A 23580-nucleotide genomic window follows, 5' to 3' on the forward strand; every position below is an offset into this window, starting at 1 on the left:
TTGGTAATAACCTTCCAACAAGAATAAATCACAGTTAGCTGGCTGAATATTGAGGCTGAGGATGGGAGCACGCAGACAAGAAACTCTCCAGGGTATTTTGCTCTCTTATTTAAGTATGAATTTTTAGCTCCTCTTAAATTAGAAAAAGCAATTTACTCTGACAAGGCACAGAACGTAAGGCGCTGAACCTGGCTTCACAGTTATTGTGAGATTGGATAGTCAGCTATGGGAAGAAGATACCCAGCTGGCAAATCCATAATGCCAGCGGTGAGCGGCTGTGCCCAGCAGTTGGGTCTGGTACGCACCTCTGCTTTGCTGGCGGCAGAATGTCAGGAGGGGAGTCTCTGATTTAAGTGTTAATACAATTATCAGCAGCCCAGTAGTTTCTAGAGGTCTCAGGAGAGACCGAGAACTAATGCTGCTCGGCCCCTAACCTAGTCTCGATTTTAGCTGGTGTTAATTTTGCACCAGGATTTCTCTTCAATAGGTTTTGAGTGCAGAGGGTGGGAAAACTTACTTGCAGATGCAAGTCTCATTACACAGACACTTAGGCTTCTGACTGCTGCTATTTGTGTGAGCAAATTTATTAAGGGTAAGAGAAGAAAGAAGGATGTATTTTGAACACATCAAATCCTGCTTCCCTGTTTAGAAACAGGCTATTTAAAAACAAACAAACAAACAAACAAACAAACAAACACCCCCCCCCCCGGAAATGGACATCCTATTCCTCAGTCTCCTTACAAAAAAACAGGTCTGGAAGTTTGTTAGCCCAGTGCAGCGATAGCGTTTCTTTAAAAACAGGCTTGTTTTGGTTGTTTTTTTTTTTTTTCTAAGCAATCGTACAGCTTTGTGAGACTATATCCAACAATTAATAGGAGTATCGTTAGAAATCATGTTATACATTGTCTTGGAGGAGTGACTTCTTTAATTTTGCATTTATTATTTTTGTGAGTGGAATAACAGCTTTGTATTTCTTTCCCCAAATAAAATATTTATTAGTAAATATTGCGCTGCACAAATTAATGCTGTTTCATTTCTTTCTGGGCATCCTCCTCTGTTCAGCAGTAAGGCTTAGACTCACAGTAAACACACTCTCAGTATTTTGCATGTCTAATTTGGAGAAATACCTGCTTTTGGGCAAAAGACATGAAAGCCCAAGAGCTACACAAAAGACTGCATTTATGGGAAGTTTTTCTTTTAAGTCAGCACTCAAAAGGGGAACTGCACTGAGAGCTGCTGTCCTTCGGGTGGGACAGGAAAAATCCCACCTCTGTTGGCTCTTCAAATCTTGCAGAAAACATCCCAGGAGACTTCCCTGACAAAACGAGATTACCTGTTGCTGTGGCTTAGTTGCAATTTTATAATCTTGTCATGAGTAAATAACAGCTTGTCTTGGCATGTTCCCAGGAACAGGACAAGGAGACAGGAACTCCTTCCCTGCTGCATCGTGGGTCAGCAAAATAACTTGAGCTGCCAGGCAGAAGGATCTTGGGATGAAGCTGTTGTCCTCCAAACCCAATGTCACTAACTAATCACTTGCTGTAATGTGTCAAGGACTAGGGTATTTTTTTATTCCTGGCTTTCTCCATCTTCCTGCTGTTTATCTATGAGGAGCTTCAGCCAAGCTAACCAAAGCCCCGGTGTTTCAGGGATTAATTCCCAGAAAAAGCTCGGAGAGGAGCTATCAGCTGGGAGCTGATTAAATGCATCTGAACTCAGCCCTGTGATACTCCCGGTTGGGTGAGAAAGACAGCAGGCTTTGCTGAAGTAAGGCTAAGATGAGGGACTGTAGCCAAAAAGTACAGCCATGCTTGATATTTTAAGTGATGTTTTGTGCTACTTTAGCCTTTGTCCAGCTGCAAGCCATGAGAGGCAGCTACAGGCTGTTGTTAATAGGTAACAATTTGGCTCTAACTCTAAATCCTTTTAGTGGAATTCCACTGGAGGTTGGTGATTTTGTAATCTGACTTGAGCCTCTGGGAATTTTTCTCTGCTCTCATTCCACCCATATACCATGAATGCATCTTCATTAGTCTGTGCGCGTATAGATGTTGTATCTAAAGCTCATAAGTGCTGGCAGGAACAGAAAATATTTAGCAAGAGGAATTTTACTTCTCTCTTCCCTTTGCTTATGGTTTGTTCTTGAACCATGAAACGTGTCTTTCAATAAAAACAAGGAATGTGTTTATTTTAACCAGAGCTGTGTAAGTAATTTGCATTAAAGAAATTACTCTATTCATCTTTTTTAGATCAGGCACAAGTTGTGATTTTCTCATTTGTACTTACTGTTCAAAAAGATTTATTGAGTATTTGTTATGAATGAATTTGTTGGCAATTCATCCACAAAGAGTTTGGTATGAGTATTAATTTAAACAATTAATTCTAATACATTTCAGTGTCCAAATTTCTTTGATGATTTTGAAAATCTCTAGCTAATTAATCAAAATCTGAGCTGTTTCTTTTCAGCAGGCAAGGTGCCATCTTGCAAGACAACAAACAGCAACTTTAGGGTTGTTTTTTCTGTGTCGCTGTGCTATTATGAATTGGAGCTGTGTTCTTCTGCAGTATTCTGTACTATTCAGTGGTGCCACTAATTCTAGTGAGAAACATGTTAGAATTTGTAATGGGACTAGGGTTTTATCCACTGTTTCAGAAAACACACAAGTCATCCAATTCCCTTACTAGTACACTGGAGGAAGGAGAACAATGGGGCACCAACAAAGTCAGAGGTTTAGTGTTAAAATATTAAGAGTAAATACTCAGGTAAAATATTTGGCAATATCACCCAGCTCTAATTTGTACATCTTAAAGGTTGATCTTTCACATCCCCTCAAGTTCTTTGTTTGCCTGAGCCCCTTTATAAAGCGCATGGAAAGTCAGAGGATATCTTATGTCATCACTATTTGTGTTAATGGCTTAGGAAACCCACAATCCAATCAGTTAAAATAAACAACCCAGTGTAATAGGAGCATAAATCAATGAAGACTTCATTACTGAAACCTTAATGTGTAATCCATCCACCTACAGAGGAAAGGGATACTGAGAGGCAGCAAGACAAAACCAGCGGACAGTCTGATTTAGGCAACCCTGATATTTAAAAAGGTGCTGAGAACAGTAACTCTTCCTGGAGTCAGTAAATTTGGTGGGTACTCATCACATCTGACAGCCTGCCCTGACTATTAAGTCCCTATGCTAAAAAAAATGCCAAGAAACTCTTGGAAAGAGAGCTCTGATTGTTTTTTGTTTGCTCTGAAGTTATTGGGAGGCTTAACACAGCTCAGGACTGTGGGCTAATAAGAAAAGACGTGAATTAGCAAGATTAACATATGACTGAAACTGTACGTGTTACCTAGAAGTAACAGTGTTTATAATTGCTCTGACCCTACTGCAGACTTTCCTCTCTGTGTGGTCCCTCGAGCCAGTAACAGGAATTTGGACCTCTTCTCTAAGATGAGGGTGGCAATACCTGGTGAACTGAGAGTTACTGGATTTCATTGAAGCCATGTATTCTGTTTGTCTTGGCTCTGAAAGAAGCAGTAATCCTATCATAGCGAGCCTTTTGATTTCAACACGGTTCATAAAAGGGCTGAATTTTTATGTTCAGTACAGAGATCTCTGCTTGTTGGGTTAACGTAGTAACGAGTAGAAACAGCAGGCTCGCTCTCTGGGATTGGGCCAGCTCTGAGATGAGGATGAGATACGCACTTTTCCTGTGGATTTTAGCTAACAACAAAAGTAAGGTAAGTCCTTAGAAAGGCAGCAGTTCTCACAAACCCTCTTCCCCTGAGTCTCCTGTTTCAGAAGTGATTCTCTGCTTCTTTGCTCCAATCTCTCACCCTTGCCTGACTCCTCGTTCTTCCTTCCCCTTCTGACCGCATCTTGTTCTTTTGTCTCACTCCCTGCTGATACTCTTGTCCCTGTTGCTCACTTATGCCAGCATGAAATGTGTGTCGAGCAGTTAAAGTTTGGTACTGGTATCGACCAAAACCAGTATGATGGGAATTCTGATTTTCGGCGATTTGGGGTTGGTTTTGTTTATAATTATGATTAAAAAAAAATAAAATCTAAGAATACATAATGTTGAAGATACAGAAGTTAGGAAATATCAGCATTAATGTAGATATTGCATGCAGGAGATGGCATATATAATTTGCTAATACAGAAAAAGGTTTGGTTGAACGGAGCTGTCGAGCATCCCACATGAATTCTGTGATAGAGGTGGAAACCTGATTCTCCAGGCTGACTCTCAGCTGCTCTGACTGCAAAGACTGACATTTTTGCTGCTTCATTGCCATGTCTCACTCAGTGCATACCCTCCCCAGCTATAAGAGAGGAGGAAGGGGTATGATATGCAGTGCCCTAATTACCTACACAAACCTCAGCACCATGTCAGCTTGTGCTGTGATTTCAGCAGAGATCAACTGGAAAAAGAAAAGTCCATTTGCATTAATAGTCATTACAGATCTGAAGTAGATTTCCCTAATATTCTTTTCTAAAGTTTATTTTGGTAGGTGTTACTTCTCAATTCCTTGTTTTAAATGTTCAGTTGCAAAATGTTAAGTATGTCAGAGAATGGTTGAATCAATTTGGCTGGTAAAATGATCCCGTACATACAGAATAGATACTAGTATGTTAAGTTTCTGAAGCACTTCAACATTTGGAAATATAGGAGCCATATATTTGTATAATATTATCCTATTGTAATAATTTAATAAGAGATAAAGCGATTCCATTATAGTTTATGTGAAACACCTGAGGTACTTCAGGATCAAAACTACGCAAATGCAAGTTTTCTATTATATTGGAAATTTGTATTGTGTTGTGTTGTGTCTGTATAGAAATTAAGAGATCTAGAACTTAACCAAAATCCCTCATACAGCAATACAGACTGGTGATTAATTCTTCAGTCTCTGCAGTGAAATGTGGTTGGAAGAGGATTAGAGAAGGGGTCTAGTGTATCACATGGATGGTAGATATCATGTGTTACCTTCTCCTCAAGTACTGTATATCTTATTTCCTCTAGTGCAAAATTTAAAGTGAATCTAAAGCAGAATGTGTGATGCCAAGGTGTGGTGCTTACTTTGTCTTGATTAAAAATAAGTTTAGGGCATCTTTCTGCTCCCCAAATTCCAGACTTCCATGTGATTGTACGTGCAAAGCTGCAAAGACAGGGAATTTTCTTGTAAGTAAGATTAATATAATTTAAAAATATTCTTCTTCAACTGCCAGTAATAAGGGATGCTGTCATGGAAAACCACCCCACATTTAACATTTCTGTGTGATACAGAATTTCCTCAACTTTGAGGTAGCCAGATCAAACCAAAAAAGAGAGATGTAATTTAGATTTAAATTCTGCAGAAATGCTACTGTGTATTAAATATTGTGTGGTATGATCATTATGTCTGTCAGAGGCTTTTAAAATGTGTTATCAGTATGGTTCCACATATTCACCGGCCAGATGGCACGAAAAATACTCAGTATCTGAACAAGGCTCTTGGTGCCTCTGCACTGCATGATGCGCTGCAGCCCTGTGTAGCATGAAGTTCACTGTTCTGAACTGATCCCTAAATTTGGTGTGTTTCCATTTCAGAGCTCCTGTGACAGGGATGTCATCCTGAATATTCTCAGTGTCCTCACTGACCTGCTCTCTCTGGGTAAGGAAGCAAAGCTCTGGGGCGATGCCTGTGGGCTAGGGGCAGAAAGGGGGTCCTCAAACAGATCAGGGAATTCATACCTGCCTAAACTCAGCCAGGTGTTTGCAAGGTGTACAAAATGTGGATTGTACCAATAGATCAGCAGTCCTTACTCTTGTGTTTAGAAAACTGAGCTTTTCCAGTAAGTTAAAAAGAAGGACACAGAAAGTATCCATTGTTTTCAGTTTAAAAGATGCCTGTGAGTTTCAAGGTATTTCATAGTGCCTGGCAATCAATCGCTGGAAGCGTTCACCAGTGCCATTGGAGAGAGGGCTGTGGGACAGGGAGAGGAGCCTGCCTTCCTAGAGCACAGGGGCTCTCTCATGGAGAGAGTTCAGCATCTCCCCAAAAGGCATTTCCACCGTGGGGTTGCAGGGAAGGCATGTTGTTACGTGTGCATGAGCGACATGAAAAAGTAAGTGAATTGGCAAAAGAACTGGAAAAATTAAAAATTTCTTTTCCTTCCTGCTCCACCTCAAAAATGTCATTTGCTAAACAATTCTCAACCCAACTGAGCTGCTAGGCTGCAGGGGCTGCATCGGTGAGTGCTGGAGCCTCCTGCATTCCCCAGTCCTCGGAGACCCACCACAGATGTCACCCATCCAGCTGGGCCTTTCTTTTGAAGCCCTGCAGTGCTTTTCCTCAGCTAGATGGAAAGATTGCTTACACAGAGGATAGGAGGTACTGTCTCCCCTCCAGGAGCTGAACGTGCAGCTTCCTCCAACCATGGAGACCTAAGTCACTAACAAAGTCACTTGGGGATCACTGTTGACACAGTAGGGCTCATAGGATTAGCGTGTGGTTTCTTTGGAGACCTAGATTTGTTTGAAAGCTGTCTCCAAAGCTTCCCTAGGATTCCTTTTCATTTGGCAGAAGCCCGTTGCAGCTTTAGTCCTTTGCTTCTTTAATTTCCAGTATCTAAGAAAAGATCACTGAGCCTTCTGCTCCTTTGAAATCTGTTGGTGTCTCTGCTTATTCCCCTCTAATGCATTTCAATGCACAATGGAAAACTTCTGCAGGACATGGATTTGTAAAGATAACGACTGCCAGAGCAAGAGGCAGCAGAACCCATGGTTTCACCATGCAGCCATTAGCCATGTCTCCAGGCCAGGGACACCTGAGACCGATGGTCAATTCTGCAAATTCCCTTGGGTTTATAGCGATAAAACACCATTGGAAGGCCACGGGAGCTTTGTGTGCTCCATGCTGGATGAAGGTTTGTGATAGCTGTGCCTCAGTGCAGGGATGCTCTAAGCAGAGTCTCTTCTCTTTTCCCCAGGGACTGGCCGGAGAATTCACTATGTGATCAGCAAAGGGGGCAGTGAGGCACTGCTGCAGGCTCTCACCGCTGCTGCCCACACCGAGCCGCCCGACCACAGCACCCTCCTGCCCCTGCTTCGCTTGCTGGCCAGGGTCGGCCAACGAGGTATTGCTGAGTGGTGGGGGACTTCTTGGGTGGTGGCTTCAAAACTAATGGACAGCCCCAGCAATAATCAGCACTGGGAAGTGCCTGATAGACAGCTGTCCGTTTATTTTCGAGGTGTGCCACTTGTCTGTGGTTTGGCCAGGTAGACATCCTGCAACAAGGCAAGGAGTCCGTAGACATACATAGAGGTGCTTCTTACACAGGTTTCATCCATGTTCTGCCTTGGGTTCACCTTGTGGCTGAAAGCCCCCCAGCAGAAATTTTATTTTGTTTTCCCTTAACCTAAGCAAAATCTTAAAAGTATGATTTCTCTTTGTTGACCCGATCTGCAGTGGAGCAGCAGATCTTGGCGTGCAGGGGGGTTTCCTGAGGCAGGGAAATGTGGGGACAGCGGAGAGATGTGCTAGGAGCTGGCAGCTCTCACAAGAGAGATAGACTGGTGGCACCATACTCAGCCCCCCCCGAGACTGAACCAGAAACATCCACCGGAAAGGTGGATCAAGGATCCACAGGATCAAGGGGATCCTGTATCCTCCACCCAACAGGCAAAAGGCGGTAGCTTAAAGGAAAGGTGCGAATGGAGGCAAGTCTATGCTCAGGGTGGCAGGCGAACCCCCTCATTGCCTACCTCACCTTCTGAAGTGCCTCTATACAGCAGATACAAGGCTCTGGTTGTGGAAGGCCAATCAATTGATCATGTGGATGATGGTCTATCTACACCAGAGGTATTGCTGAAGTCAGAAAGCCCTGTATCATAACCACCTCCACAAGGAAGAAAAGATGGGTTATAATTGTAGGTGACTCCCTTCTGAGGATAACAAAGGGTCTCATATATCAGACAGACCATCCTCTTGGGGAAGTCTTCTGCATCCCTGGGACCCAGGTTAAGGACATCACTGGGAAACTTCCTAGCCTGGTACGGCCCTTGGACTATTACCCATTATTGCTCTTCCATGTGGGTAGTGATGCAGTTACAATGTGAAGTCCAAGGGTAATCAAAAGAGAGTTCAGGGCCTTGGGGCGGTTGGTAAGGTGACTTGGGGCACAGGCAATTTTTTCCTCTATCCTTCCAGTTGTGGACAGCGACATTGGAAGAAACAGATGGACCCAATCTATTAATACATGGCTCTGTGGGTGATTCACCAAGCTTTAAACTAGACTTGAAGGGGGAGAGGGATAGTATCAGGCTCACCTGTGAGAAGTTGTGGATCAACACGCCAAGGTTAGAGGGAGAGGTTGCTACTGAGGGCCCTCAGCTTGTTGCCCTGCGATGTGCTAACTCATTGATATATGATAACCATTCTATGATTCTATGATTTGTATATGATGACTCTAGGTAAATCCCATATTTTCCTGTTTTCAGTGATAATAATGCTGATCTAACTCACTGATACATTTTAATGCCTTTGTTATAAGATCCTGACTTACAAGATTCGATGCAAATATGTTTATCAGCACTGCCGCAGAGACCTGGTCTTTGTAATAGTTTGATTCTTATATGCTTTTCACAGATAGGAAGTTTGGGCTGAAAGTGCAGAAGGCAGAAGCAACTGATATAATACTGAGCTTGGCAAGAAGAAACCTGGGCCACCACCTGCACCTCACCCACTGTCTCTGGGTCCTGCGGGTTTGTGCTGCTAATGGTGAGTGTCTGGATTTTCCTCATTTCCTCTGTGTGACAACTGGCAGAGTTCTTTTTTTTAATCATTTCAGTATAAAGACATATCATTCCTGATAAGGGTTAGTGCCTGCACACACTGTTAATATACAGAATCAGGCACAAAAGCCAGAACAGCCATGTTTCCCAATGGGCCTATACAGCCTTTACAGTGTATTTCATCTGTGGACTATGAAAATAAAAGTGCTGTAGTGAAAAATATTCATGACTTTGATCTCCTATTCTAGAATATAGACAGTCAACTCCTTTGCTCTGAGACTTAGGTACCTTAAGTCCCTATGCAGTTCCCATTACCATAATAGCCGAATGCCTCACTATTATTGATTGTATTGATCCGCAGAACAGCTTCACTAGGGAGGAAAGTATGGGTGGAGAAACAGAGGGAGAGAGAAATCAATTACTCATTCAAGGTCCCTCAGGAAGTACATATTAGATCTTGGTCTTCTGTCTAATACACCCACCACCATCACCCCAGCACTCTGCCAGCTTTTCTTGCTTGGCAATGCCCTCGTATTAAATGATTCAAGCAATGGGGCTTCCAGTATTGTCTCTCAGAATCATTACAGGTTCGTACAGGCTTTCTCTGCTATAGTAGACTGAGTTTGTCAGCACAAATTTCTCTTTGCTCACTCTAACCTTTTCCTTTCCTTCCCCACATCCCCCACCCAGCAGATAATTCTTGACGGCCATCCTGTCTGTAGTCTGCTATATGCATCCTAAGATTTAGCACTCCTGGTGCCCAGCCCCTCAGGTCCCTTCTCTCTGCACAGGAGCTAGCTTCATGCAATGGGCTTTTTCAGGCAAGCAGCCAAGCCTCAACATTAAACCCCTCTCCCTGTGATAAGCAGTATTTAAAAGGCTGAGTGAGACTGAAAACACAGCCAAGTCCAGAAGCTGAAACATGCCTTTATTTGGGTTTCACAGCTGTGTAGTGACCCTCTGCTGCCTCCCACCCAAAATGAGGATCTACACCCTTCTCTGCTCCCTGCTCCAGTGCACCTGCATCCCAATTCAGCTGCAGTTTTGGTAGAGGTTTTAGGATGCTGACTGCAGCCTGGCCTCCTTCCTGTTAATGTCAGACCCCAGAAGCCCCACTCTGCTCCTTTGCTGGAGCATCTCTGTTACTTTCCGAGTATCTTCAGCACTCTCCAGATGTGCTTCCTCCTTCCATGAGTAACTGACTCTGTGGCCTATGTGGCCCAGCTGGGAAGCTGCAGGGGAGCTTAGGCGATGGTCTGTGTTGATGTGGTACCAAACTAGGAGATTACATGCTCCCAACCTTAAAAATTATTTTTTATGGAGTGAAACTAGAGAGAATCCAGAAACATATAGAACTCTGAGAGTGCTTAGATGTGAAAGCAGAGAAGATGAGTCCTTGCCACAATCTCATGCACCAGTTCTTTGCTCCAGGTCACTCCCTTCACAATCTCTGCCACCAGTTGTGTGTGGCAGCCCACGTCCTGCTCTGGGGCAGGATGAGTTCAAGCAGCCTTGTCCACCACTCTGTCTGTAATGAATTACCAGCTAGTATAAAAGTAGCTGGCAAGCCTTGCAAAGCTTTCTATCACAGGACAACTTGGCGGGGACACGGTAGGACTGCAGGAGATGATGGGCCCTCTGGCAGCTCTGTGATGACCACTGGGAGATATTTACAAAACAGCCAAAACCCAGCAGTGGGCAGGCAGCCAGGTATCCTTCTGGCTGCTCTTGATTTACTGATCCTTCCACCCTGTTCACTTGTATTTAATATTTCAGGGCTGTATTCATCCCTTCTTTACACAGAAACCCAGTCTTACAGTGGGGAGGCCTGGCTAAGCACTTAGTTTATGCATTGGGCATTTTTGGAATCGATTGCAAAATCTATATATAAAAGTTTCCGGTGTGTTAGCAAGTGAGGGATTAAAGGTAAAATTGGCCTAGCTGAAATTAAGTTGCATTCAGCAGCAGACCTCCCAAAAAACCCCACTTCCATACTGCTGAATAATAGCACAGAAAGAAAACTCTGCCCTCTGTGCCCCTATGAAATGAACCATCCTCACGGAGTTGCCTGTGGGAAATGTGGGATGAATTTGAGCCCTGACATTTTGCTAGCAGATGACCCTATTTAACTATTATTTGTTCTCTGGAGAGTGCAATATTTACAGGAAAAGGGGCTTTGGGGAACTCAGAGAAGAACTGCAGGATCTGAGATCTGGTTTTGCGTCTGATCTTGGCTCAGGTTGCGTCCACAGACAGCTTTGTGTTTCAGTTTCTGTGTTTGTAAAATGACCTCTGAAGTCCAGTTGGGAGTCCAGAGACATCTACTCATAGGCCCAGGGGCAGCTACTCCCTTCCCCACATCACCTCTAAACACGATGTTGCAGACTGCCTGCTTTAGATCTGACTGCTTTTCTCTTTTACTGGCTTAGTTACCACAGGAACGACGCTTGGCATCAATGGAGCCATGGAGCTGCTTTTCAAAGTCATCACCCCTTACAGCAAGAGACACGTCAGGACCGTCAGGTAGGCAGTAGCCCCAAGGGAACTCATCTTTCCAGCATGGCAAGAAATAAAATTTTGGTTCCACTTGAAGAGGCAAAGAAATCAGAAATGGATGCACAATTTCCATTCACTTTAAATCTACAGGGTTTTTTAAGAGGCAGAGATAGTTCCCTGAAGGACATGTTAATGCTGTGATTCATCATCTGATTCATGCTGGTGGCCATTTATTTGTAGTGTTCCCTATACAGTCATGGCAGTTTGATTGCAAGGTATCGTCCTTCATTTCCCAGTCAGGACTGGATTTTGAGCAGCACGTGCTGACAGCAGAAAGACCGCTCCTCCCTACCCCTTAGCAAGAACCTCCTGCCACCACCGGCCCAGGGGCAGGTACAGTGGAATCGTGACAGTGCTGCCTCATCCTCCTTTTTCAGACAGTTGTGACCAGGTCATGATGATATTTTTGAAGTATGACAGTTCTTGCTAGTATTAATCTGGGTCTGTTTTTAAGCCCATCCCAAATATTTCAAATAGTTTGTTTCTGAAGACAGCAAGTCCATTTTGTATTTCTGTCTTAATGCTGAACATTAGTCCTCAAGTTGTCCATTCTGACCATGTCCTCAGATGTCTTTCAAGGCAAACTTTGTAATGTGGAAAACATCCACAAAAGGACATAACACATTTCTGTGGCTTGCTCATTACAATTAGGAGGAAGAATTTAGTGCTATGACCTGTGCCCACACAATCACATTTGCTTAACCAACACAGAACCTGCCAGTTCTGCTTAGACATGCACTGCCTTGTGGAGCACGTAGTCCCTACGTGTTCATGCACGTCTCAGCAAGGACGTGGCAACATTCAGTCGGTTTTGGCTTCTGCATGGCCCTGGCATGGGTGCGGTTCATGGTTGGTGATTACTGAGGAAGTAGCTTTAGGTTGAGCATCGCATGTAGGTGAGAGGTGGATGGACGGGCATGGCACAACAGTTTGACCGCTACTTGCTTAGCTGTGGTTGAAGTGGGGGCACCAGTAAATAACGTCCGTGCTGCTGTTACCATGAAAGACTGATACCGGTTCTCCCAACATTGCCAGTTACTCAATACATGGCATGGGAAGGAATTAGAATTACTTTCCACTAGCCACAAATTATGAACTTGCATGTCAACACATGGTACTGTTGTTTGCTAAATGCAGCATTCTTCCAGTTCTGCTGCTTACATGTCTTTCAAAAAAAATTTGAACCGTTTGCTTTGCTAAGTAAGATAGTGAATGGGCCCAGCAGATGCACAACTTCCTGCAGCTGCCTTGTTAGTGGAAGCCAACTCACTTTTGCCTGCATTTTTGGCTTTCTAGTATAGCACTGAGTACCTGGAACTGCTTCACAGCTTCAGTTCTGTCTCAGCCAGATTACCTGTGATTCCTTTACATGGTCTGTCCAAAAGTATGATATCAAGATGTTTCCTGCACAGAGGTTTGAGTATTACCCAACTCAAAGAATATTATTGCTAGGATATTATTTCTAGGATATCTGAGCATCCTCCAAGATTCCCCTCATGTTATAACTTCAGTCTTTAAGACCCAGGGAGCCTGGAGAACTGCTTTATGTATGCCAGGGGTGCCCAGGATGACTTAGACCCAGAGTTGAGCTTGACTTCTGAGGCACCCAAAAGTAAATGATGGTTCCATGCCTATGCTTAGCTAACTAAGCAAATTTCACTCAATTCCCTGGTTTTCTTCCTATGGAAGTGTTGGCTGTGATTAGACTAGGGCTAGTTCTACTTCTCTGATAGCCTCACAGGTCTGTGTGTAACAGGACTTGGGCCCATATTAGTTCTCTGTTAAGCAATGGGACTGGCTGCATAAAGGCTTTTAAAATGACTTTTGTGCAAAGCTGCTTTTTCCATTCACTGTTTCCTCTGAGGAAAGTGGAAAACTTGGTATCTGTCATACATTTCTAGCCTGGTTTTTTGTTGAGATTCATTTGGAGATGCAGCTAGTGCTGCTGAGGGTTGTTGTAATGTATGCTGTAAAGTGGTCTAGAATACTCATTTCTAAGCAGAAAGGGAAAGAAATAACCTCCAGAGCAACACACTGCTTTTCATATCAATGATTAGAGATTGTCAACATGCAATATCTGGGTTTTCTTTCCTTTTATCTGATGTACAAGAATTGTTTTGAACTCTTCTGTGGACCCTTTTTTCCATTTGGGACAGGACACACACTCACACAATGGAAAATGCAAACCTCAAAATTTCTCTCAATAAATCTCCAGCTTTATTGCTAATAAGCCATTTTATTTATTGCTGAAAAGCTTCGGTTTATTTTCCCTTTGGAAAAAAGGTATCTTATACATTAATTGTTCTCTACCTGAGCTTCTTCATTGGTAGTTCAGTTTCCTAATTCCCTTTTTTCCCTAAAATATTTGTGCTTTTCTTAAAACATATTTGTATGAATGTGCAAACAGAGGATAAAATCTTTTCTGTGACCTAGCTCAGAGGAAAAGGTGATTTCACTCCCACCTACACCTGGTTTAACAAGCAAGAACAATAATCAGCTGAAGTCTGGTAGCCACTCAGCTGGCCTGCCTAGGGCTCAAAACTGCTGGTTTCATTTAATAACTAGGAGCAGCTGAGAAAGTCAACAGCTCAGTGGAGACAGTCTGTTTTACATCAGAAGAAGCACACAAACCTGTTTTGTTTTAAAAAAATGCTTGCAACCTATTTAAAGGCACTAGTGTATTTTTTTTTTTATTATCCAGTAGGGACTATGTTTGCTTGTAGTCTGTTTGGAAATGCTGCTCTTACTGGGGAAAGAAGCTTCAAGAGATGTTGTTGACAAGAATTTAAGTCCTGAGACCAGAAGTCCAGACTGTAGGGTAGGTTACGGATCTTCTTTCTCAGCATTCGCAAATGCCTGGGATAGTGATGGTCTGAAAATCCCAGGCATCTTTATAGTCCATTGGAAAATGGAGGTGGGTACATGTGAAAATGATCTTCTATTTTTTGAGCTGCTCTAGTTAAAAGTTTTTAGGGTGACTGGGGGAGGAAGCTTATGGATAGATTTTCTCAAATGGTGAGAAAGGATAAAAAGGAGTCATGTGCTTTGTCTCGTTCAGCATGTGCTCCTGGTCATCTGATGCTGGTGTAGCTCTTCCCAAAGTTGCTGTGGCTATGCTGAAATCTGGAGTGGGTTATTTTGGTGTTGTTAGTTGGTCACAAAAACTTCTGCTTCTTTTTGGCTATCAGTATGGAACTTGAAGAGAACACTAGTCTGTAACCTGCCTATGGAGGGAAAACTCCATTGTCCTCCCAGCAAGCCTCTGATCCTCCCTTTGTATTTGCCCTTGATACCTTTTCTCCGCTTAATAACTATGTGCCACCATGATTTGCCTTGCTGCTGGGAAGGAACAGCTGGCAACTGTGGGGGCTGAGATTACCCTTGTTCTTTGATCAGCTGCCAGGAATGCAGCATCAAAAATGCACCACTTCTCTTGTGGATACACCCGCGTTCTCCTGTCCTGGGCAGCAGCAAGACCAAGGTCACTTTAAGAATCTGCCCTGGAGAGTGCACTGTGAGAGCTATTTATTTAGCCAGCTAAGATGTGGAAACAAGATACATAGTTCTATTTATTTTTCCCAGTGGCAAAGCTCTGGGTTATTTAGAAATAGTCTCCCATGCTCCAATTGACCTTCTCTGGGTGCATGCCAAGTAGCTCCGATTCCCCTGAGACTGTGACTCATGGACTTTATTGGTCTTAGTTGGGCATTCGAGGTCTGCAGGTTGCTGGTGCCATAACTGTGTGGATCTCTCCAGGACTACCCATATGTGACGTAAAAGCCACGTGAAAAGATATGAAACTTCCTGAGGTTTAGAGAATTCTTGAGTTTAACACTGTGAAATCCAAATGAGATGGAGACTCTAGGCTGTCTTGCCCATCTCTTATGATGCTGCGCTGCAGAGAAAGTTTTCTGATACTGTTTTATAGAGAGAGTTTAAAATAAAGCCAGATGATGTTCTGTTTATGTCAGTAGCTGGGATATCTGATATGAGTGTGTGTGGGATGCTCAAATCTTCACTCCATCAACACATTCTCTAATGCAACATCCCTGATGCCCCACAGAGGGCAATGACCATTGCTCCTTTCACCTTCCACCTTACTTATTCCCCGTATGTTCCATATCTTATACTCTTCTCTTACTTTCCAGTGTCCCTTTCAAGACCCTTGCTTATTTTCCCAACTTATGTGTTCTGAGAGATATTGGGATATGTTGTGGGCAGATGGATGTGGAATGTGACAGTGGCAGATGTTTGCTCTGTGGCCAGCCAGGAGCTGGGTCTCTTCTGTGTGGCTGTGTCTCCAGGTGGCCAAGCATCAGGTATCCTCCCCAGGCTGACGGCTTTGAAGGCTGCATGTTGTCTGTTTCTACATGTTGCGTGAGCCTTGTTCCCTCTGTTACGCTATCTTTTTCTGTTGTTAAAAGGTTGGGGGCCAGTCTTATTTCTGCAGTTTTATAAAAACAATTTAGAGAATCTTTCAAAATGTCTTTGTTTCTCAGAGCTTTTTGTGAGCACATCTATTTACCACACTGAGCAGAGCTGGCTAATGGTAAGTGATCAGATAAACCTCATACAACAGACTGCAACAAGAATAAGTATTCATCAGAATTAAAAAAACTCTTTCTGTGAGTATTCACAAAACTTGGCTTTCTGCACTGGGCTGTTCCAGTAAAGTTTGACTACTTAATTAAAAGTGGAAAGTGAATAAAAAAGGTCTGGGAATGGTGCCAAATTAATTCAGTAGAAAATGTGACATGCAGAAATTATCTGCCTTTGCTCATGTCCAGCATTGCCTACTTCTGACATTTAATCACAGTTCTATGTTTGGTGCTTATTGGATGGTCCCAGCTCCTCTAAAGCTTGCCGATAATCTCCCTTTCTGTTAAAGTGAGGAAATCCTCTCATGTAACTCTGTGGTGGATATCTGGACTCCTCGCATACTAAAGGAAAAAGAAGCAAGTTCTCTTCACCTATAGTGAATGTTTGCCTCTAGAAACTTGAGGTGGCTTTGAAGTGTTTATTTCTCTCTGTCTGGAGGATGAGTTTGGATGGGTAACTTGGAAGTTGCATGGTGAGCATTTAAGGTTGGGTCAGGTTGATGAGTGCTGAGAGACATTTGGAAAATGCAGTCCTCTCCAACTACTGTCAAAACTCAAACCCCAGGGGGAAATGAGAACACCACATATGTTTTTTTTATTTTTTATTTTTGGTGATGTGTGCTTGGGGGTGGTCTGAGGTGGGGAGTGACTCATTAATCTGAAATGTGCAAGAATAATGATGACACTGTTGCTATGGTCAGGAAGTGATTCCTATATCACATACTTCTGTCACAGTGTGAGCTGAGAGGAAGATTTTTGCCGGAGTACTGAAAGCAGAGCTCATGCAAGTGAAGAGAGGAATGTCAAGGTGATCAAGAGAGCATATCTAAAGCTAAAAGCCCAAATTTGATGGGTCTGTATTTAATCATTGAGTTAGATTGACCGAGGAGAATACAAAGGCCCTGGAAATGCTGAACATATAAGTTAAGAGGCTCTAAGTTGCTTCAAAATCAGCTTTTGCACAAAACTGAGATTTGGTTTTCTCATCTTGGAACTGGTGCTTTTGATGCAAGATAAAATGTGAGTGTTGAGCCCACAGTGTTGAAAAGTAACCAAGTTGCCACATCAACAAATGCTTGTAAAAGTGATCTGCTGTGACCTTAACAACAGAAGAAATTGGAACGGCAGCACGCTATGTCTGTTAGACAAAAAGAGAAGAGATGAGTAGCAGGGATGACCTGAATACTAGAATTATCTCTTCTGTTAAGAATGATAGAGAGAGACATGGAAGAGAACCAATTGCAAATGCATCCTAGACCCAGCGCAGGCAGTTGGAGTTTCCTCAGCCTTAATCCTGGATAACTTCTTGCTGGAGGACCACCGTATATATTTGCTGCAATTCAATCTCCTGGATTGTCCCAAACTTTCAGCTGCTCTCTGCTTGAACAGAAGAACATGTTGCATGGCTGTTGCCAGACAATATTTTGAGAATGAGAAGAAACTCAACACATCAACATGGTGATTAGTTCTTCTGCAACTGGATATGGTAGCTGTTGTGATTGATTCTTTTTGAGGAATGCTCCACATACAGCTTTATGCCTTTGTTTATTTGGCAACGATTCCTGATAGGAGATCAAAAGCAAATCATCCTTAATTCCTCTTGTTAGTTTGTGTTTTACCATTAATCGTGTTGAGCAGTTTGGATATTTAATTGGAAACTAACACATGATTCTGTTGGAATGTGGTCAGAATTAATCAATGTTTAGTGCCTGCTTATTCTCAAATTGCTATTTGGTTCATTTGATCCCTGTAGAAAATACACAGGAGGGGCTGAAATTTCTTTTGAGCTATGTCACAACTAAATGACATGCTTCCCATCTGGCCTTGATCTACGTGGGATTTAGCCTAGAATTCCTGCTAAATAAAACTGGTAAATACTGTTCTGAATGAGATGATGCCAGCAACAATGAAAAAAGGGTTGTCTTTAAAAACTCTTGTTTATATCAAATGTCTTCTCAACTTGACTAATATCTCAGATAACATGGAGCAGAGATGGGTACATCACTGAGATAAGTAAAAGAACCCTAGTGTTCGAATTTAATGAAATGAGCCATTGTAACAGAAGAAATGATCTTGGAGCCAAAGGTTTCCCAGTTTTATGCAGTTCCTTCTCCTCCGTACTTTTTACGGTCTGTGTGGTTCCTCTCAAAGAATGACCTGTTCTAATATTATTAATAAGTTATAAAATCTCATTTCAGACTGGTATCTCAGTGCTGCTTTGCCGAGTAAATAGAATTGCATTGCGGAATTATACTTTACTGGCATTGTACCGTTAATAGCAGCAGAAGAAAGAAATTGAAAAATTAAGAGGTAGAGGCAAGGGAGAAAAGAGATGCTTTCAGATGAGATTTGAAAATAGATGAAGAATTGATGAGGCAGAGAGGAATGCCATATACCAAGGTTGTTCCAGATGGCCAGACAAACATGTTGCATACAGAAACCCTGGTGCCATCTGTTGGTAGCCTCTGGTATGGCAAGATTAAGCCAAGATACACCTACTTCTGTGGCATAAAAAAAATTCGTGAGTGAACACTATATAAAGAGAAATCCATTTCTAAGCTTAACTTGATATGTCATGGGATGGGAGGAACTGGTTTATACGTGGACCCACTTAGTGAGACTTATTTTGAAAGACATGGTTGCTTTTTTCTATTAGGTCTAGCTTCTGGTTTATGTCTATTCCAGGTGGAAGTAACAGCTTGAAAAAGAAGCAAGTCTTTCAACTGAAGACCTTTCTTTGCTTGTCCATTGTCTCTTCCCCTTTGGTGAACTAGCAGGTTATATTTGGAAAGATGGTATAAGGGCAAGTTGCTGCTGTTCGCAAGTTCTTGACTTTTCTCACCCAGTGGCTATGGCAGATGCAATTTATGGCTGACCTCACACGCTGGCTGTGGGTATGTCTATACCTCAGGCAACTCTGTGCTTATTGGGTGGCACAGTCTCTCTGCCCTAGCTTTAAATTACTGCATTCTGCTAACAACTGTCTAGTCTTGGAGCAGGGCCTCCAGTGTGGGGTACTCAAACTTGTTGGTAAATATTAACCAGACGGGGATTACTATTCATGTTGCCATATGTGTCTCGCTCTTGGTCTTTGTGCTAACTAGATTAAAGCTAACACTTGGGTACCTCACTGTGTTGCAATCGCATTGCCTCCTAGAAGTTCTCTATGAGGTGTACCACTCACATAACTGGGGAAACCACTGTCACTCCCATTCAAATGGGAGGTAGGACTTCATTTCCTACATCAGTTGCATCTCTGAGTGTTTCCCAGAGTTAAATGAATTGTTAATGTTAACAATGATTTCTTGTAGTTGAGTATGATAGTCCCACAGAAGCATAGGTCAAGGCTGGTGTGTACCAGTTATGCTAAGCACTTTGTAAACAGCACAGAAGGAACAGAATGGAATAAATCAAAATAAATAAGAACAGAGCTAGAAGGATTATTTTGCAATCTAGGAAGAAATGAAGGGTTTGGGATGATTTCTGGAAGTTGATGGTTTATCTGGGAGATGAGTGGGCAAACTGCTCCTGGTCTGGAAGTACAGAGAGAAGGCTTTCACCAGTGGTGGCAGGGCTATAAGAGTAAATAAGGCAAAAAGTGCAATGGTAGAAGACAAAAGATTTCTTATGTCTGAAGTGCTAGTCTGAGACATGGTGTGTTACTGTGGGCAAGTCACCAGAGATCAGACTCTTCATATGCTCAATGCATAAAACCGCACCTTTCTAACTCCTTCCTAAGGGTATTGAGGGTATGGTCAGTTGTGTCCGAGGCATTCAGTGAGGCCAGAGATAGAAAGGGGAGAAAAAAGCAGTAGTGAATTTGTGACAGATTTTATTCTCGGGCAGGATGCAGTTGAAGTGGACTGTGAATGTGGAGCTGGCAGAGTGAGGAGAGACTTGAGCAATATGGTTGTGTGACCTTGTAAGCGTGTTTGAGGTGGATGTTAAGTGCCAAAGCTTTCAGAAAGCATCAGCCAGAGAGGCCTGGGGGACTGGGACAGGAGGGAAGGGATTTCTAAGCAAAGTCTACCTGAATTTGCTTGTAGAGGTGATGAGCAGGTGCCTGCCCTGCCTGTTTTCCTGCATCCTTTTTCCTGTGTTAAGGAGACAAAGAAAGAATCCCCACTCGGAAATCATCGAGTTGGGTAATGACGTGAACCTCTGATAGAAACCAGAGAACGCACAGATAAAGCTGAGGGTGCTCACTCGTGTCAGCGCGTATGAGAGTCCAGGAATCTCCTCTCCTTTGCATTTCACTTGATTTGCTGCCATTTCTCCTTCCACCTAGAAGACTGTTACTGTTATCAAGGGGGTAGAAAGCAGCTTTAAAATCCTCCTCGCAAAAGCTTTTGGTCCAAAGGTAGACAAGAGAAACTTGATGGAAACAACAAAGAAAGGTGGTCTCAGTGCAGAGCTTCTACAGCTACAATTTTGCACGATGCTGGCCCTCAGCAGGTGCTGTACCCGCAAGGAAAACAGCGCTAAGAATTTCTTGAGGTTGCTGTGACTCTTTTCCAGCTCCAGCAGTGTTGGCAATGCTGGCAGGTGAAGTGTAAGCCGGTCTCTAGAGCTATCAGTGGTTTTGAAGCACAGCAGTGATTAGACCTGCCCTGAGCCGCGTTATATGACACAGTATCAAAGCTCTTAGCAACAGCCTTTCTACACTAGGATTCCCTGTCCCGATAGCGCTGTTGGAGCCACACCAGCTGTAGCAGCAGTGGGGTAGCTCGTTTGAGCAATACAGAGGCAACACAACTAACTCATTTCCAGTGGGCAGGAGAGAGAGCGAGCTCCAGTCTTCACAGTCTCTTTCAGGCCATTTTGGGTAGTTATTGAACACTGATTATAGAGAATAAAAGAGAAATCTTAAATACTAGAGTGTTTACCGAGTGCAGGTGAAATGAGTTTTTGTTTGGGAGGGAAGGTTTTGTAACAGCAGTGCTACAGATGCAGCGCAGGTCTCTGGCTTGCTAACACTGACAGGGCTCTTCTCTGTCTTTTTATCTGCAGGGCAACACTTGGAATGGCAGCAATGCCAGTAAAATCTGTAAATAAACCCGGAGCTGAGCTGCTCTGGGATATGTTCAGAGACAGGGCTTGAAACATGGAGGGGAGAACCTGAAAACTTGAAGTGGCTGGTGAAGAAGAACAGGGCTGTTGGCTCCTAATACGGCTGCAGCTCTGGGGCTGGGAATGGAAACTCCCCCTGAAGTGTAAACCTTGGAAAGGTCACGGCTCCGAGACTGAGCTTTTACTGTCAGGCTGCAGCAACAGCCAGACTATTGCAGAACAGAAGAAAGTTGTCCCATATCTTTGGCATGTCTACTCCATGTGTTTCTTTTCTCGCCTCGGTTAAATGGGTATAGTTTGGGTATTGCGTGGACCATAGGATGTACGTTGCGATGGCAGAATAGCGCTCACTATATATTCAAAAGCTTCATTTCCTCCTTGATTCTTCACTGTTGTTTTAAATCACACTTACATATTTGCGGTTATTCCAGCTTTTACCACCTTCCAGATTTTTCTGTGTAGAAAAAACAAGGACATGTGGAAGAACCATCCTGATAATGCTCACAATTTTTACTGTGCTTCTTAATTATTTATTCCTGTTGCTTCATTCTTATATTTACAGCTCAAGTTCTACCAGCCTTGGCTTTGATATGGTCTGTTTTCAAATCCCAGAGTTTGGCTTGATTATACCAGATGGAAGCTTTCCAATGAAAGGAGAGGAACAAAATATACTAACTTTTACTTAGCCTTCTGCAAATTACTGCTTCAAAAAGCCCCTGCAGTTATGCCTGTGTGACATTGCCGATTTCAAACAGCAAATATCAGGAGAATTTGACCCAGTATTTGCTGCATTTTGGCTTGTTACTGACTTTTTCTTCCTTCTAAATCCTCTAGCTAAATGTTGTGAAGAACAGGCACCAGCAGAAAGATGTGACCAGATTATTGCTTAATAAGGAATTATACATATGTAACTGAAAAAATTCATTAGTCTGCGGTTGGCTGGATCAGCCACAACAGCTAGATGCTGGCTTTCAACCAGTCTTGCAGGCTCCATGGTGCTGCAGTGACCTATGTTGCACACAAGGCTGGTGCATACTGCCCGCTCTCTGAAACCTGAGGCTGTGCTTTGGCTGCCCCTGGTGGTACAGTCTTCCCACTCATCTTCCTAAAGTCTTAATGCATCCTGCATGTTGGGTCTCAGTCACCAGCTGGGCAAAGCGCTGTATGGAAGGCAATGTGGGTGAGCTGACAATACCGTTTCTCAGACTCTTGAGTGTACTACTAAACTAAACATATTTCTCTTTCTTAGGAATCCTACCTATGTCATGCCTATTGCCATCTTATATAGCCCATTGTTGGTGTTTGACATGCTAAATATCTTGAGTTACTGTGGTTGCAGAGAACCTCGTGTCCGACTTGCAGGCTGTAGGTTGCCTTCCCTGCAGTAAGGTGTTCTACTTCTGTCCTGCCTAAGCTGCAGAGATGAGGACAGGGCAAGGACAAATTCACAGCAGGTGTTGGAGTGGTGGTGCATCTGCTGCTGTGTTTGAGGCTGTGGCCTTTTGTGATGGTGGCTCAGCCTACTTGCGCAGACAGCTTCTGCAGAAGATGCATCCTCATTTGCAACATCTATCCTATTTAGTTTGAACCTGATCATGTGTCCTCAGATGACTTCTGCCTTTCCCATTACAGTTTGGAGATCTCACGTCCAGAAAGCTGCTGCAGAGCAGTGTGAGAGCCGTTCAGTTTCCACACCTTGGCTCTCTTTCCTGCAAAGATGTGTCTCTGTGTATACCACACAATACAGCAGCATCCCCATTTCCCTCTCCCACCCGTCAAGCAAAACAAACCACAGAATGGCAGGGGGAGGTGAATAGCGGGATGGCTTTTTTCTGCTAAACCTTTATTAACTTGCCTGGGATTTTCAATTACCTTTCCTCCCTGCTCTGCAACTGCAACATCTATTTTTCTCAAAGACTTCATGCTCACTGTACTTGCCTGTGGCAAAACTAGTCAATACTACATGTTTCTAGCACCATTCTACATGTGTTTTGCAGTCCTCTGTTTTGACAACACAGAGCAGGTAAAATTGACATTTATTTTGCATACAAGACAGATTTGAAAATTTTCTTATAAACTGACTATTGGTGTTGACTGAAGGGACTTCAGTCAATGAGGACTGAGTTTTCTGAATGGTTGCATTTTCAGAGGTATTTAGATGTGTGAAGATGAAAGGGAATGTAGCTGTAACAAAAAGCCTCTTGGCAGGTTAAAGGCCTAACTTGTACAGTTAAAAGGTAGTTCTGACCTTGGTATACAAAGGGGCTTTCAAAAATCCTGCTGAGTGCTAGCTGTGTGTTTAGACATAAAAATGCCTTTTAAATTCAGGTCAAGATGCCTAATGTGAATCTGTAGGAGAATGTTACTTTGTGTTTCTCAAGCATGTTTGTTGTTCTCATTTTGAGACTGATTTAATAGGACCAATTAAGCTCAGCATTGTGTACACACACAGCTTACAAACAATTACCCCAGTATTTCCAAGCAAGTTTGTATTCAGCAGCATCACTTAGGACCATCAAACTGTAAAGCACCCAATTCACAGTAAATTCAGTGCTGAAGGGCTAAGTATGTCTGTGAGAA

At 43.0% G+C, this 23580-nt stretch overlaps 1 protein-coding gene across 1 annotated transcript in view; it reads left to right on the top strand.

Moving 5' to 3' along the window:
* Positions 1-23580, top strand: part of AGBL1 (ATP/GTP binding protein-like 1) — a 372591-nt gene that overhangs the window by 94300 nt on the left and 254711 nt on the right. The window contains exons 2-5 of the mRNA XM_009887663.1: positions 5591-5654; positions 6973-7119; positions 8631-8762; positions 11206-11299. Coding sequence (XP_009885965.1) covers positions 5591-5654; positions 6973-7119; positions 8631-8762; positions 11206-11299 — 437 coding nt within the window. The remainder of the gene's footprint in view (positions 1-5590; positions 5655-6972; positions 7120-8630; positions 8763-11205; positions 11300-23580) is intronic.

This window comes from Charadrius vociferus, unplaced genomic scaffold, assembly GCF_000708025.1.
Source record: "Charadrius vociferus isolate BGI_N301 unplaced genomic scaffold, ASM70802v2 scaffold190, whole genome shotgun sequence".
Taxonomy (NCBI): Eukaryota; Metazoa; Chordata; class Aves; order Charadriiformes; family Charadriidae; genus Charadrius; species Charadrius vociferus.